Below are 17,573 nucleotides of genomic sequence, written 5' to 3' on the forward strand. Positions count from 1 at the left end.
CTGCTTGTATTCACTAATAGTCTCTTGATGTTTTATTTGACTTGACATTTTGATTTGCTTGTCAGAATAGTGTAGAGGTTAGAAGAAGTGACTGGCAAGATTAGCGAGCAGTTTATGCTGGCTAATAACCTGCCCACTGAGCAGATATTGAGAAATTCGAGCAGAAGTTGTCAAGCCAGATCACACTTCTGACAAAGGGACCCACAAAGTGCCTTCAGGACTGTAGCCCTGCTGAGCTTCATGTCATCCATTCAGGCAAGGAAAGGCACAAAGAAAAAGGTCAATGCAAGTACTTTGTATAGCACAGTCCCACAATCCTCAAGGAAATGTTATCTGCTGTGAGAACTGAGAGCAGATCATGCCTTGTGACCTTGTGAGTCACCAGCTTGTTCCTCCTGGCATTACAAGTCCCCTCTGTTCAGAGGGTGGTGCCACGCAAGGGCAGCTGTGGGGTCACGGTGGTGCCTGTACAGGGAACGATGCACAGCGCTGCCCAGGGTGCCCGGCCTCCCGCTGGCATTTCCGAGGGACAGCGCTGAGTGACACCGACCACAGGAACACCTCTGCCTTCGGATGTGCATCACTCTGTCCTTGTACTGACTGGCCATGGGGTGGCAATGTCAATCTTCTAGAAAATACTTCCATACACTAGATTCCTGCTCCTCCCCCTTTGTTTTATTCCCTTGTTCTCTTTCTATAGTGAAGGAAGCTGCACTTACATTTTAATTTCCTTGCAGAAGTTGGATTCTGCTTCTTCTTCTTCTAGCAATAGTTCACCACGCAGATTTTCTGATCCCACTAGGCTAGACATTCTCTTCTGCTCCCTCTTAATTCAGTTCCTTGCAGGTGTTCAAGTATATTCCTTAAATTAATTTTTTGTTAAATGCCAACTTTCCACACAATTTTCCTCTCATTCTTAAGGTGGCAAATGCCAGAGACTCTATCCTTTGTCTAAATCTTCTTTGAGCATTTCATTTTGTGCTTTCCAAAAGGTACCAGCATTTCTTGACAGCAAAGTATGACAAGAAAATCAGCAGTATAAGTAGAGGAGTGTGGCCACCACTGCTGCCCACAAGTGTTCTAGTCCTGTGGTAGGTTGTTTCGGGACTAAATTCCCAGTATTTGTTACTGTGGTAGTTCCAGCACTTCGCTTCCTCTCCAAGAAGGAAGCCAAGGCAGGGAAAGGGCAGAATGGCATAGCACAAGTTCTGTCTGATGGGAAGATGCCTGCCCTTGCAGTAAGGTGGGAGCCAGGGGAGAAGAGATTTCTTTCAAAAGCTCTCATCTTTGCGTGTGTCTCATTTTGTGCAGTTTCTTCATTCATACAAAAGTGCCCCAGAAACAGGCAGAGAAGAAGCGACATTTTGAACTGCTCTTAAAGCTTCTGGTTTCGCCTCCCATTCACCTCTTTTCCCACAGCTCAGTACAAAGTGTGCTTTGTATGACACGTTCCTCCTTTCAAGCATGAAACAGAACTATCCCTCAGCCCTTGTGCTGTACACTGCCTACTCTTGTTGGAGTAGGAAGGAATAATTACAGGGATTATGAATGTGGTACTGAATGTCAAGGCATATTAAAACTGTTCAGTATCACAAGAGCAAATCAAGATTCTTCCAAGGGGCTGCTTTTCTGCCTGAAATTGAATTACAGCATCAAGTACCTTATAAATAGATCTACCTAGTAACTAATTTTGTTGGTGTATTTAAGAAGTTACTCATCTCACCATTACCAGAATGCATCAAAACTCCTTGTGCTTCCAAACATCACCATTTTTCATCCAGTATGGCTCCTCAGGTACAATAACACCCTGTCGTTCATGGAGAATGGGGCACACGTGTCGTGCTGCAGTCTGTATCACACGTGCCAGGTTATATGAAAAAGGTGGGTCATACAGTCTGGATCTTGGAGAAAGCCATTGCTCAGTAATTTCTTATTTGTCCATAAGCGCATTTTATTTTGTGCAATGATGCCAAAGCAGGGAACTAGCAAGAACTGTTCAGTGCTTTTGTAGCATGGCTTCCTATGCTGGCAGCAGGAAAAAGCAAGTTCTCACGGATAGCCAAGGAAGTTTAAAGATATGAATTTGTTAGAGTATGCAAGACAGTCAAGGAGCTCTTTCCCAACCCAAATAGTTAAGAATCAAGATTTGTCAGCTAGAGCTGAACATGTATCATCCACTTATAAGGAAGCTTTAACAGCCTTGCTGCTATTCTACCTTAAAATTAAAAGCCGGTAAAGGTATTGCATGCTTCTAAGTGGGATCATAAAGCAATAGCTTTATGAGAAATCAGAATGAAATAAAGGAAATAAAGAAATGAGAATGACAGAGAGAGATTTGTGCTCTATTTCTTTCCTCCTTCGCTACTTTAGACATTTGAAAATGGTTGAAAATGCAACTACTTCATGATTTGTCATATAATCTGAACAGATGCAGTTTGAATCCTAAATCCCAGCACCTGTCCATATTATTTCAAGCTGATCTTTACAGCCTGGCCACTAAACCAGATCTATTCCACTAACCACCATACCAGATCTATTCTTCCTAGACATCTGCCTGCTTGTAAGGCCTTTAGCAAAGGGGACAGCTGCTGACATTCAAAGCTCTGCTAAAGCTTCTTTTGGCTTAATTCAGCAAGAAAGGGAATGCAGTCAGAATCAGTAGGAAGGCAGCAATGCTAAGCCAGTTGTTCAGGGTGAAAAGGGAGGAAGACATGGGATAAACAGCTCGTGGGTGTCAGAAAGGATCTTCCCAGCTCAGGATGTCCTGAATCGGTTTGAGAGTGCCTGTATCTTTCTCCAGTAGTTTTGCTAAAGAGCAGTGGGATTGGTATTTTCTAATGGCTGAAATGAGGCATATAAATCCTACTGAACTAACAAGTAAATAAGTAAACTAAATATCAATGATGTTACCTTGTGAAAGTAGTTCTACTGATTTATTACAGCACAGTTCTTACACACCAACATTTGAAGGGCAAGAGAGTCGGCTGAAAGATGACATTTGTTATGACAGTTGGTTGACAAAATGTTATCATATATAATACTATCCTGATTCCCTCCCAAGTATTAATGAAGTCTGAACTGCAGGTTGTTAACAGTAATGAAAACACAATGCATTTTACCAACTAAAAAAGCAAAACGAAAAAAATAGGAATATTGTGATTTTTAAAAAAAGAAAATATCTTTAAGGAATAATTTTAAGAACCTTTACAATTTATACTCAAATCAATTTACTGCTGGCAGATAAAACCACAAAGAAAATATATGAGTGACAATACAACCTTTCACTGCCTAGCTACATCTACTTTAGATGGTATTCTAGGTCATTGACACCAGTGCTGGTCCAAGGTTTTGCCAGCTCCAGCAGTCTCCATGCCAGTATCCAATCTCCAATCTCCACACCTTGATAGCTGAGAGGAATACAGGTAAAATACACACACACACATACGTTTTATATGTAATTTTTAAATTAGTGAGTCAGTGAAATCGAAGATGATGTTCAAGAGAATGTAGTGACATGACAAGGGGTAATGGATTCAAACTGAGAGTAAATTTATATTAGGTATTAGGAAAAAATTATTTACTGTGAGAGTGGTGAGGCACTGGAACAGGTGAAGCTGTAGATGCCTCACCCCTGGTAGTGTTCAAGGCCAGGTTAGATGAGGCTCTGAGAAACCTGGTCTAGTGAGCGGCATCCCTGCTTATGGCAAGGGAACTGAAACCAGATGATCTTTAAGGTCCTTTCCAGCCCAAACCATTTTGTGATTCCATGATTTCATGCATGAAGAAAGTATCTTTCCAGAGAAAGCACCGAGCATTCATTGTTCTGGTTGACTATTTGTATTGCAGAAATAATCCCACACCAAGGACTTCTTACGCCAATACGTGACACACCTTCATTTACTTTGTTGTGCGTTGTGGAGGCAGAAGCTGACATTTGTTATCCCCTCTGAAATGTGCCCTCTCACAGCACAAAACCTACCCTCATACTCCAGACCAAGCAAGTCTGTGTGGGGGACTGCCAGGATTAGTCAGCACTACTGATGAGAACAACAACCAGGCAGCTTGTCAGAAGCGCTGCGTGACTCAGACTGACTTCCACAAGTCCTTCCGCACCATTACATCTCTGTATTGTCCCTGCACATGTAGAGTAACAGATGACTAAACACCACCTTATTTTAGGAATCAAGCTAACGAAGCGAGCGCTCTGCGATGTGAGGGCTTGTTTCACAAAGGCTTCTGGAGTTTCACAGTGACATTCTTCCCACTAGCTTGAATTAGCAGGTGTATTTATTACCTGGCAGCTGTGGGCTGGGAGAAAACCCCCATACTGAAGTCATCTTTAATACAGAGCCAGATTAACATAAAACATGAAAAACAACTATTACAAGCTCAGTGCAGGCAACCAGCTGTGAAGTCTGTAGGAACAAATGTAATTTCTGTAACTTGTTACTAATTGCCTGTAATACCTTCATAAACCCCTTTCCCCGGGAATTGTCCAGCAGGCTCTCAGCTATGTTCTCATCCTGCAAATACAGGCACTATTTTGGAGTACCACATTTTGGGAAAAGTTCTTGAAATTCATGTTGTCTTTCACTAATCAATACCTATTCAGCCCTGAAATAATGTAAGAGCCCATTTTAAGCACTGCCTTTTACTCACTGTAACTAAAATTGTAAATCCTGCACACTTACAGGACAATCACAATCACAGACATCAAGTCTAATTTGTACCTTTTGCAAAGGAAAACTTTTACCTACTCCAATGCTTGGAATCAGACTTCCCTTCTCACCCATTTAAATGATGGGAAATTGAGTTTTGTCCTTTCAAAATACATGGTTTAACATTGAAAACATAGGAAAAATAGGAAACTATGCAGCGAGATCTCCCACTGCTCCCCTCTACTACAGCTCTTCCATTCATCCAGGTTTCTCTAGAGAATTGCACAAGAGACTACATTTGTAAGGGCAAAGGAAAAAACTCAGAACTAAATACAGGATCACAACCCTGGACGTACAGAAATTCCTGCCTTGCACAGGAATTTCTCTGCAGATGGCCATGGGAGACCATCCTAGAGAGAAAGGCCCAGGAGAGCTGGAGGATGTTCAAGAACCATCTCTTCCAGGTTTAAGAATGGTCTATGGCTACACAGAAAAGCAAGCAGAGGTGGCAGAAGGCATGGAAGCATGAAGCAGGAGCTCCTGACTAGACACAAAAAAGCAGCATACAAGAGGTGGAAGCAAGAGCAGGCAACCTGGGGAGATGCACCATCCAAGCATGCACAGGTGGGGTTAGGAAAGACAAACCCCAAATGAAGTGGAATATGGAAGGTGGAAAGCAAGGGAAAAAAAGATTTAGCAGAGAGATCATCAGCTACAGAAAGACTAGGGGGAAAAAGGCACCACAGCTGAGTGGGGCAGAGGAGCTGCTGACAGAAAAGGCCAAGGTACTGACTGCCGCCTTTGCTTCTGTTGTTAGCAGCAAGAACAGCCCCCAGAGCTATCCTGGGCCCAGCGCAGATAATGGCTGTGTATCGAACCACTGTTAATATTCACAGCACCACAACTACCAATCTGCCCAAGTAGTGCTGCCTTGCTGACAGGATTCACCATCTGTTTCTGCCAATTTGCAACTCATCTGCTTGAACTCACCCATCACCCATCGGCGTTTCTCAGCCATGGTGTCCCCTCCTGACAGGGCTGCGTTTGCAGACCCTACATTGTATAAAATAGGTATTCGGCGTATTTTGAGTAATGCAGTCAACCTTACTATGACTTCTGGATGTATAGAATGAAAACTGAACAAATACATAGCTATGTAATGTGTGTTTCAACAAAGTCTGTAAAGAGGCAAAATTTTCTGCCGTACGAAGTATTTACAAAAGCATACAACTTCAAAAAAAACCAAATTTATTTTACTGCCAAAATTATTAAACACAAAAAAGACAATCCTGTAGCCTATACATTAGGAATGTATGTTTTCATGTACAATCAAGAGAACACTGCAAAAAAGGTGAAAAACTGTGTTTCTAAAACAGTGTCACACAACGAGCTGAAGAATGAAAGTGTGCAGTTGCTTAAATTCAGGTTCTCAAGTGAAAGACATACATCTATAGACTGATGCAGATGTTCCACAGACTTCAGGGAATATCAAATGTGCACATCTAGTCTTAGAATTATACAAATACAAAAGGCAATATATTATACATCTATATACAGCACGGTAAGTCTCAAAGACCAACAAAAGGTACTGGACAATTACATTAGAAATTTCTAGAATTTCTCATAGGAAACCTCCTTAGAGAGAATTGTGGCTAAAATAGCTCTATTTCTGTACCTTTCAAATTTGTTAGGTAATCAAGGCAATTCAAGACGTTTAAATCCATTCAGAAAAGTCACTGCAGCTCTACAGCAAGTGGTTAGAGGCCATACACTTTTTGCACAAATGTTACATATTCTCACAACAGAAATAATTCTTCTCAGCTTCAATGAGTTTTGCAAGTGTTGCTGTTCAAAGCCATCCTTGGAAACAGTGTCCTCTGATTTGGAACAGTAAGGTCAGTTATAAACGTCAGCAGTGAAACAACTTCTCTTATTACAATGTGAGATGATTCACTCCTACATAACATTTTCCCTGCAGAATGGTGCAGCTGTGTATGTTTGGAAGGTATTCATCAGAACTACCCACTCCAGGGCAGACTGGAATATGCAGTGTCTTAATGGGTTTCCTTTACACTGTTAGAAGACATCTACTTCTTTAACAAAGATTTTCCATCTGACAGTCTGAAGTGATTGGATAATGCTCAAACCCCCAGGTTTGACAATTTTAGAAATATCTGCTTCCTGCCCTACTTCCCTCATCACTCTTCCCACCCCTCTGCTAATCCTGCACCATGGATATTTGGTCAACAAATAATTCTGCCCTCACTCTCCCTTGTGCCTTTTTTTTTTTTTTAACTTTTCAATTTTTAAGAAAAGAAAGAAGCACAACTCAAAGTTTTGGTACTCAAGAAAGAAATTCTTTAGACTGGATCAGTATGAAGGCGAGATGTCAGCTCACAAAAACACACTCCTCACTGGGCAATTACTCCAGGGACCAATACAAACGTGTTTATATGAAGTCACATATGTATGGACAGAACAGTCTTTAGTACCAAGAGCCTTTCCTTTTATCATTTTCTCAAACAAGTATGAAGATTTATGTTATTTCAGTTGTACCAATAAGAGCCTATGTCTTGGGTTCAAGCCAGACCAGCTGGATAAAAGATGAACAAACTTCATTTCAACACCATTTGGCTTGTAGCCAAGAGTACTGGAAACATTATGTTACATATCTACACTTTATGGCATTTTAGATTCTAATTTGAAATCCTAATTATTTAGAGCTAAATCTTCCCAGTATAATGAATATCTTTCATACCAACACCCAGCTTGAAAGAGTGTCTACCATAGAGGTAACAAACAATTATGAATTAAATGAAACAAAGCAAAACCAGCAGAATTCTCAAAGATTCTAGCCCCTCAACACTACTTCACAACTAATACCATAACAACAAATATTTGTCTACTGCAATTTTATTTATCTATTGCAGTTTTATGTCAATTTAAATTACTGCAAATTTTTTCTACTGTGTTCTTTAGCTCCTACACTGCAAAAGCAGATTAGGAAACTGCTTTAAGTTTTGCAGGTTATTTCTTTGCAACATCTAGATCAAATTTCAAGGGAAGGAAGAGCTCTGCATTCACTTTGTGTAGAGACAACCAAGGCCAACTATCAGCTGCTAACACCCTGCTGCTGCTGGTGGTTATGCATGTCCAGCAGCCAGATGCATTAGTCAATGTGAAACAAATGTCCTGTCCAATGTGCATTGCAGAAAAGCCTATGAAAAAAGAGGCTAAATTTTCTGCTGTAGAAAGTATTTACAAAAACAACCTCAAATAACCAGTTTTTCCTCACTGGTCAGTATTAAAAAATAAACAGGGCAAATCTGTAGTTTATCTATTAGGAATATAGGTTTTCATGTAAAATTAGGAAAATACTTCACTGTAAAAAGGTGAAGTACTGCATTACTAGAATAGAATCGTGTCACACAACAAAATGAAGAATGAGAAATTGTGGCATGCTCCTTTAAATTCAGATTCTGTAAATATGAACACCTACAGAGTGATGGGCTTATTCTGCATACTTTGGTGCATCCTCAAGAATGTACAAATCCAGTCTGTGGTCTTATTAGTACAATTATACAACTTAGTCTTTTCATTAATTAATCAGCTTATTAATTGCTATAAACCTGAATAACATTAGCTGTTTCAAAGTTACTTGTGCTTCAGTTTAAATCAAAAGTATCTAAACTTATCTCCAAGCAAATGGGAAAGTCTACCAGAATTTTAGTGTTTGTTTTTTTACAATGTTCTTGACAATAATGCATTAACAGCTGCAAAAATCTGGACAGTTGGGAGCAACTATGCCTTAGATCTTCATCCTACTTCTCCACTCATAATAATTTATTGTCTGTTCATCAGCTAATAACTGCTACTGGAGTGGCTTTGTCAGCAACTGCTTCTTCAGATTTCTGCATAAGAAGTTTTAATGTCCATTTTAAATTAAATCTTAACATTATAAAAGTTGTTGTCAAACTCACTGACGGCTAAAGGTTAGGTAACAGGTTAGGTAACCTTGAACAGGTTGCTGGTTTAGAATTTCGAGCTAGAAAAATAACAGATATAAAAAACCTTAGGAATTACAGTGCTACTGATATTTACATTATAGTTCCCCTTTGTGCTTGCAAGTTACTGAAAATACACATCCTTTGGTAGTATTCTCTTAGTCTCAAGCAACAAATTCCTGTTAAGCACATTCACACTCCTGATTTGCTTGTGTCAGTGCAAAGGGCTCATATTTCTACATAACATTGATACACAAGCACATCTCTTCCCCACAGACAATAAAAATACCGATGACTGACTTTTCAGAGAGTAGTTTTGGAACTGATATTTAAGAATCCTAAAGAAAGAGTCTGTCACATCATTTTTAAGTCTTAAGAGTGACTACTACAGCAATTGATAATAATTCCCAGTCACAAGCTCTGCTGCTGTATTAATTTAGGCCCAGTTTTGAAGACATACAGATAAACCAAAGTGCATCTAAAATTGGACTTACACAGACATAAGGAATATGAACATTGCTACATGTACTAACTACCAATACAAAAGCCACCAGAACACCAAACAATGAAGTGATGCTTCTAGTTTATATTTACATGTAAGCACAGCTCACATGTAAGACAATGTCTGTTCTTACAATGCTCTTCCAAAATTGCATGACAATACTGCAAGACTCCTCCTAAAAAAGCCCTAAGTACTTGCAGTTTTGCCAAGTGGAAGACAAAAAGTAGAATCTGGGAGAGACACTCTGTTTGTTCCCACATTGTACATCTGTAAGAAGCCACACACCTTGGCCAGTGACAACCAATCAATTAACGCTTGCTCAGCTGGTGAAGGTATAAACTTTCCATGAAGCTGTAAAGATATCAGAATATCAAAATATTTATACATATATTCACTGTTACTGTCAAACATGAGCCAAGTAAGAATTTACGGGTTTGAGACTTAAGGAAGTAATGTATGGCATATTAAGAGCTTAATGTACCAATATCAGGATAAAGTCTCAGTAATTTATTTTTTATACTGGCCAATTTAATGTCAATCTGTTGACAAAGTTATGCTAATACTAGGAGGTCGCTGCTGATTAGGTTGTTTGCTTAAAATAGGAAGATCTGTTCTTTCTGTTCCATATATCAATTTTTCCTCCTGAAGACTGCAAGCTGAAAACCTGTTTGCCTCCGTACCAGAGACACCACCACGATTATTTGGAACTGGGACACCACTGACCTGTTCAAAGGATTTACTAAACACAGTAGTGGTCGTTCTGGCCAGGCTATGGCTGCCAGGCTTAGGCAGGGACTGACTGGTTGTCAGTGTCAGTCTCTTCAGAGAGACAAGCTCTAGATTCTCGCTCATGGCTCTCTGAGTTTGTTTCCGTGATAAATGCTCTCTGCAGGTTTCCCCTTCTTTTTCTTTTCCTCCAGGTTTGCTTCCTCCAGACCTTCGTTGGCTCTTCCCTAAGAGGTTCTTGCTGCTCGTGGTGCTGCTGTTAGACAGGGCAGACTGACTGGTACCAGAAGTAGCCCTAGAGTAAAACCCTTCATCGGTTTCAGATACTTCTATCAGTTCTTCTTCAATTGCTAAGTCAGAATTATCTGCATGATAGAAACAAATAAAAAATTAGCAATTGACTGTGTCACATTCATTGATTTTACATATTGTTCAATTTTGATATTTACAAGCATGAAGCCATAAAGCAGTAGAACAGAGAAGACAATGCTTACCTATTCCATGACATTTTGGAATTAAGGTTCATTAGGATATAGAGTTACAGCAAGTAATGCCACATTAACTACATCAAAAAGCATGCCCCCAATCTCATTTTGTTGTGATTTTGAATGAAAAAAAATGCAATCTTGTTAATTCATGCAGGAAATTAGAAACTTGAAGATTAGAAAGTACCATACAGAACCAAACAAAGGTGTAAATCTTATTTTGTGCAAGTGATCCACTACAGGATTTGGCAAAGCTTGTTAATTACAGAGATATGTGATCAGTGCTCCAGGACACCCTATGGCACCTGCATGTTTAGCAACCCAAGAATGCTTTAGGACTGAAAGGTCACTTTCTGCATCACAGGTCTGGTGGTAATAGTTGGAAACTCAAGCACAACATGAGATCTGCAGTACACCATGAAAGGCAGAATTTGGGAAGTCTGAGTTTCAGAGCAAGATACTTTGAACATCCACTTTGATGGATTTTTCATACCATTGATCACTGGATTTTGTAAACTCTCATAAATATGCTTAATAAACTCAAAGGTATGTTGAGTCTCGGTGTATTTTCTCCAGATTAAGTAGTAGATCTCCAGATCTACTTGTAAGTATGTCATCATTGTCCGTGGCACAGACAAAGCTGTGGGCAATACATGCAACTGTGTTATTACACATGCAAATATATTAACTGCATACTTTAATTCTTGAAACATGCAGCAGTGACCCTTTCAATCAACAGCGGTACCTTACAGCGCAGCTACAAGTGCTCTGCTAAAACTGCACTCTGCCAGATGAGTTTATTCCATCCTCCATCATTTTTCTTACAGATTTTTGCCTCCTGATTTCTGGCATGCCTTTGCTGTCAGTTCTAGGTTCTGTAGCTGTTTCCTGTACTCCCTGTAAATGCTGAACATCATTCTCTGCTAGAGCTCTGCTCTTTTCCCCATTCCCGGTCCTCTCTCCAGCCACACTTGTGACACTAATCTCAGGTATGATAAAGTTGCCCAATTCAGTAGCATCATTACCATTCTCTGGTTGTTCTAGAATTAAAGATGGATAAGAAAAAAAAACAAACAAACAAAAGATGTCTGAAACAAAACATGAAACAAAAGCCAACAGATACAGATGACTTGAGCATTATAAATTAAAGCAGATGTACACATATTAACCTCTTGTTAATTAGCAACATTAGCAGGTATGGAATTTTGCTTTCTTTCTAAAATGGCAGTCTTCAATCTTCCAGTTATTGGCCTGCATCACATAGTGGAAAGGCCCATGCTTGATCTTTCAAAACTGGAATTTCTGAAGATCATGAAATAGATTATCAGAAACCAAAGAACAGTTCATAATTCCCTTTTACGACTATATTCTCCATATCACCATGCTAGAGTGAAAGCTACTTTTACAATGAAATGGCACATCAACTTCATATATTATCATTCGAGACTACAAAATCTACACATACAATGTCACAATGCTGCACCTTGGTCAGCTTGAAAACTAAGAGTGAAACAACAAAGTCAACTCAAGCACACTTTGATATCCATTTTCTTCCTTCATTTCAAAAAACTGTTTTCAACTGGAAAAGCATTTCTGGATACCTCAGAAAACCTAGTGGAGAAGAGCACTGTGGCACAGAAACTTGACAAGACTAAAAATGCACTAAAAGCACAGCTCAGAATAAAGCTCAAGTGAGTCCCTATTTTATTCATAATGCAGCTCTTTCAGACCAGAGGATTAAGTAAGAACCACCCAGACAATACTGCCAGTCTGCTACTGCACATGACAGAAGCTGGCAGCAACCTGAACTGACAGTATGAAGTCCAAAGCCAGAGGAATTTACAATGAGATGATTTTTCACAGTGGCAGCTCTAATGCTCTTTAATTCAAGGGGATCCCCTCTTTCTTCTATCCCCTCACTGAGGACTCTCGTGCAGACACAGTGCACTTCCAGACACACAGTGCACCACAGGTGGTTCCAGCACTGGGCTTTTCACTACCATTTCTGCTGTCTGCACTGACCACAACTAAGAAGGTTATTTTGGCAGGGATGGACATCAGTATCCCCTGGTGTAAGAGCTATCCCTTATTTTACCTGAAAATTCTAATAATCATAAGTCTTTCTAACTAAGCAATGACCAATCAAAGTATCTATTTAACAAGCTGCACCACCCAAAGGAAATGGCATTAATAACTGATGCTATTCCTCACTAAGTTCCTGATATCTGGGAGGAAACTCAGAACCATTGACTTGCAACAGCACTTCCTGCAAAAGTCTTCTATTTCCAGTAGCAAAGGTGGCAAGGAGCTCCATGAACTGGAATAGTAATAACAATAAATAAACAACTGTGACAATGAAAGCACCATCAAATATAGCCTTTTTTTTTCTAAAAACACAGAAGCAGAAAGGTTAGTAAGAAGACCAATGCTCTGACTGGCCTCAGTGCTCTAACTTCACTGGAGTGAGGAACTTGTTCCTCTCCAATGGCAATCTCTGAAACTCCTTCCTGCTGCCCCAGAGAGAGAAAAGGACAGAACAGACCTTAACTGTCAGAAAAGGACTAATTATCCAACTCCAAAGAAAGAAGACTCAAAGTACACAGCACAAATCAGAAAAAGAGGAAGATTTTTTTTTTTTTTTTGGTAAAAGACTCTGTATAAAAGTATTACCCAGTTATGGTCATTTGGTGGTGTGCACTTCTAAAAGTAACATCCAGCTGTGATATCAGCACTTCACCCAATACTGCTGCATTCCCACAGCTGAGTAACCATTACTACAATGAACTGAGGGGAAAAAACCCAAAAATATAAGAGTTTTACTCATTATAATTATGTCTAAAGGAAATAGACCTTTCTCTGAATTTAACTGACTACAGGAAGAAACTAATGGAAGAAAATCGGGTATGGGGTATCTCAACTCCCATTAACACTGCCTACCATAGCAGCTACAGGCTTGGGGCAGGGATAAGAGTACACAATCCACACCCTCCATAGCAGCACACCCTCCTTATTTTACAGCTTTTAAGGACACCCAAACCTTCAGCTTCCTAGTGCTTGGTGGTGAGGATAATACTGCTTTCAAGCTGGACAGCTCTGGGGGTCTGGCCTTTGAGAGAGAGCTACTAATGCCCAGTGCACAAGGTAATGTAACAAAAGAGAAAACCAGGGACACTGCTGAACAGTGTAGAGATGAAAATGAATAATTACATCCGTTTGATTGGTAACATAGATATACCCACAGTCACATTTCTGAATGCTTTGAGTAGTACAACTGATAAAAGCATTTCATGTTTACTAATTGCTAGAACTTAATTCAAACTTATAGTCTACCTTATTACAGCTGCCCAGGTAATTTACCTCAGACTGCACCGACAAACTGACCGTTCAGAATGTAATTCAATGTCAGCCACCACAAGCTCAAGCTGCATGTCCTGCACAACTGTGTTAGCATATTTAATTAGTCATAAAAGCACCAGGCTTATAACCTAAGATTAGCATTAACTTCAGATTCTTGCAAGTTACAATTATTTTAGGAATTAATACTGTTTAAAAAAAAAAAAAGTAAGAAAATTCTCTCCACAGAGAGAATTCAAAGACTAGTATTTCTAAACCTTGTGTACTACATGAAAGTCAACTTCTGCAGTGAAGAAAAAAGTAACTTCTTGTCCTTCCTCGCTAGTTGATGTCTTTGATCTTGTGTTATGTATCTCACCAACATCTGGTCAGCTCTTCTCAGTCTGTTACATCAGAGTATTTCTCTTACACACACCTCTACACACATGAACTAATGCTCCCCTTCAGGTGTGATAATTTATAGGCAATCTAATCCAATAGCACTAAATAATTTGTTGCTAAGTAATGGCTAGTATCAGCTCACTCAATAAACAATGCCCATTTGTGATTAGATGGATCTATTTTGCAAACCACCCTCACATTTAGTACCTCTAAAGCACCTATCTGTGAAGTCCAAATTCACATTAATAATTGAATTGAAAAAGTCCTTCTAACTATCTGCTCCTAATGAACAAATTACAGGGTTAAGTATCACAAGAAGATCCAATGTTAAGTTAACCTTTATTCAAAAGGTTCAATCTAGAGTTCAATCTAGAGTTCTAGCAAAGGCTACCAAGATCTAATGTCTGAAAACTTTTATTGTAAAATTATTTTTTAAAATATAAGAAAATAAAGCCCATGCTTCTCAGCTGGAAATGTGATTCACTGGGGTTCTTCTGTTTCATTTTACACACATAAGTAGTGATTAAAAATTGCTGCCCTTGCTTCCCCAAGAGATAATTTGCTTCATCAGTCCATGTAATGTGTAACATCAAATACCTCTCAGTTGTCTCCTATGACTTCCAAATCCATTTACACTAATTTTTATTATAATGAAAATAAGAATAATCCCCCAAACACATTTTTCCTCTTACACTGTGAGAGAGAGAGAGAGAGAGAGAGAGAATAATGGTCAAGAGATATGAGGTTTGTAATCTAATTTCTACCAATTCCAGTACTCATTTTAATTCAAACAAGCATGTGTAAGCATAAGACTTGTTATTCTTCCTGAATGCCAGTTGTGAAGATGTATTTCATATCTTTCTTTCCTCAGGAATTGCGTGGCACTGAATTAGTTTAGTAAGAATTTTGAAAATGGGAGACCATCCACTCTGACTTTAAAAAGGCTGTCCAAGTCACAAACAAAAGGTTTGTTAGGATTTTATAATGAGAATTTTGAGGAGATTAGCCAAAGTGATTCATGCATGGAATATTTACCATTTAAAAGAACACAACTGGCAGTCACTTAGCTAGGTACCACAGATTCAGCTTTGGACTCTTAATCAGCCTAGTCTTTGCATCATTTTGCTTCAAATTTACAATTACTCCCACAACCTGCCACGTATTCCACTCCAACCCACCTTACACCAAGTGATTTTCTTCCTCTTCATTAAATCCTGTACTGCTGAGACAAATCCAACATTTGCACAGAAACCCAAACAAAATGTTGACATGAACTGCTTTGAAAAGTCCTTAATCTTTCAGTCTTCATCTCTGAACACTGACTACTCACTCCTTGCTTGGATTGCACTAACTAGATTATTGCTGTTTCTCTCAATTTGTCCTACTTTATAAGACTGTCATAAAACACAGCACTCCACTCCACTTCTGAGTTCAATTGGTATTTTCATCTCCCTTTCACCTTACTGTTATCTGCTGCAGGGCACACCTGTCACACACTTTTTTCCTTGAACTTCACCAAGCCAGACTCCCTGCAAGGAGGCAATAACTGTAGAAACTTCTCTATTTCTGTATTTGCTGAAAATTTTGCATTCTTATAAGGATGTATCCAATACTCATTTTGTACCATTGTGGTGTCCTGTAAACACAAAGGGAATGTTTATTTTAATACACTTTCAATTTCTCTGGATGATCTAGCACTAAGTATCCTTGATCTGTATTACTCTCCACCATCTCATTTGAACAAGCATCAAAACCACTCAATAGTAATAGCTAACAAAATTGCCAAGCTTCAGAGGGCATTTGTCCATTTAAAAGCTAAGATATCATACCATTTTCTTGCATTTGGTCAATAATCCATGCTTAATAACTTTAAGGCTGAAGAAAGAAAGCAGCCTTGAGATGTCAGTATTGACCTGCTACTCCATCTCACTAAAGACATTAATGTTTTGCTCCTCGGGTTTGTCTGATGGTTTTAAGTAGTTTTTAATCAACTGAAATGAAATTTGGTTGTTTTACCTTTTTTTTGTGTCCTTCACCCTCTCTGGCAGCTTACTGTTGGTACTAGTACCACAAATGTGCTCTACCACCAAGTGTTTCCCAACACTTACCTGAATTACCTCTAGGCCAAATCATGACAAGTAACTTAGCAAAATTTTTCTAACTGTCCATATACTACAAAAGCTCACTTAGTAACATCATCCAGAAATTTTAATGGTACTACAGAATCTTCAGTGAGCCTATTAGAAAAGCACTCTTATCTACACTCATGCTCTTTGCCTGTTACCAGGATTACAGTCCCAACAGAACAATTGCCAATTCTGATCGCCAGTCCAGCGGCTCTTCCCTCATCTGAAGATGGCAAAGGTGAAGGAATACAACATTCAGACTCACAGAATCTCTTGCTGGCACTGCTACTTCTGCAGTACATTCGGCACCATTTTTTCCTACTTTTCAGCCCACACTTGTGTTCTGCTTTGTGGAAGCCCTTAAACTAGTTTGCCCAAATCTACAGGCTTTGGCTGGAACAGAGACAATTTTCTTCACAGCAGCTGGTATGGGGCTGTGTTTTGGATTTGGAGAGGAAATGGTGTTGATATTTTGTTGAAACAGGGATATTTTTGTTATTGCTGAGCAGCGCTTGCACAGAGCCAAAGCCTTTTCTGCTCCTCACCCCACCCCACCCCAAGCCAGCTGGGGGATGCACAAAAAGCTGGGAGGGGACACAGCTGGGACAGCTGCCCCCAGCTGCCCCCAGCTGACCCCAGGGGTGTTCCAGACCATGTAACATCATACTCAATACACAAAGCTGGGGAAGAAGGAGGAACAGGGGGGGTATTTGCTGTTTGTCCTCCCAAGTAACTGTCAGGCATGATGGAGCTCTGCTTTCCTCGGCATGGCTGAACTCCTGCTGCCCATGAGAAGTGGTGAATGAATTCCCTATTTTGCTTTGTTTGTAGGCACAGCTTTTGCTGTATCTCATTATCTGGCTTTATTTCAACAAGATTTCTCACTTTTACTCTTCCATTTCTCTCCTCCATCCCACCGTAGGGAGTGTGTAAGCAGCTGTATGGGGCTTACTTGTTGTGTGGGCTTAAACCAGAACACCAAAACATAGTAGTTTACCCCTCTATCCTTAAATCCAATTTTTATTTAAGTACTTTAAGACAGATGAGGTTCTGTGGTAAAGTTCTTAAATATTTATTTTTCTGCAGATACTAGTAACTAGTTTTCAGAAGAAAGCAGGAACATAATTTTCTGAGGGAGCACTAATTGTGTACACCTCCCTTTACCAAAAAGGGTTTGTGTGTGCTGTGGGTTTTTTTTAAACATGGTTAAGGAAATAAAGAATATACTTCATCTGAATTGTGTTAAGATTCCCATTCACCAGTCAGGAAAATAATAACCTCCAAATTGCTGCTTGCCTATAAGCAATAAATATGTGAAATAATAAAATTCTCAATAT

General features: G+C 39.4%; 1 protein-coding gene across 4 annotated transcripts in view; it reads right to left on the reverse strand.

The window, feature by feature from the left end:
- Positions 1-2,906: 2,906 nt before the first annotated feature.
- Positions 2,907-17,573, reverse strand: part of FAM126A (family with sequence similarity 126 member A) — a 46,603-nt gene continuing 31,936 nt past the window's right edge. Inside the window, exons 11-12 of one of the 4 annotated variants that reach the window (XM_038127839.1) lie at positions 11,401-11,415; positions 2,907-10,255 (exon numbers count right to left, since the gene is read on the reverse strand). In XM_038127839.1, coding sequence (XP_037983767.1) covers positions 9,699-10,255; positions 11,401-11,415 — 572 coding nt within the window. In that variant the 3' untranslated portion in view covers positions 2,907-9,698. Of the gene's footprint in view, positions 10,256-11,120; positions 11,416-17,573 lie in introns of all 4 variants that reach the window. The other 3 variants (XM_038127842.1, XM_038127841.1, XM_038127840.1) reach the window with 3 other exon arrangements.

Source organism: Motacilla alba, chromosome 2, assembly GCF_015832195.1.
Source record: "Motacilla alba alba isolate MOTALB_02 chromosome 2, Motacilla_alba_V1.0_pri, whole genome shotgun sequence".
In the NCBI taxonomy this organism is placed as follows: Eukaryota; Metazoa; Chordata; class Aves; order Passeriformes; family Motacillidae; genus Motacilla; species Motacilla alba.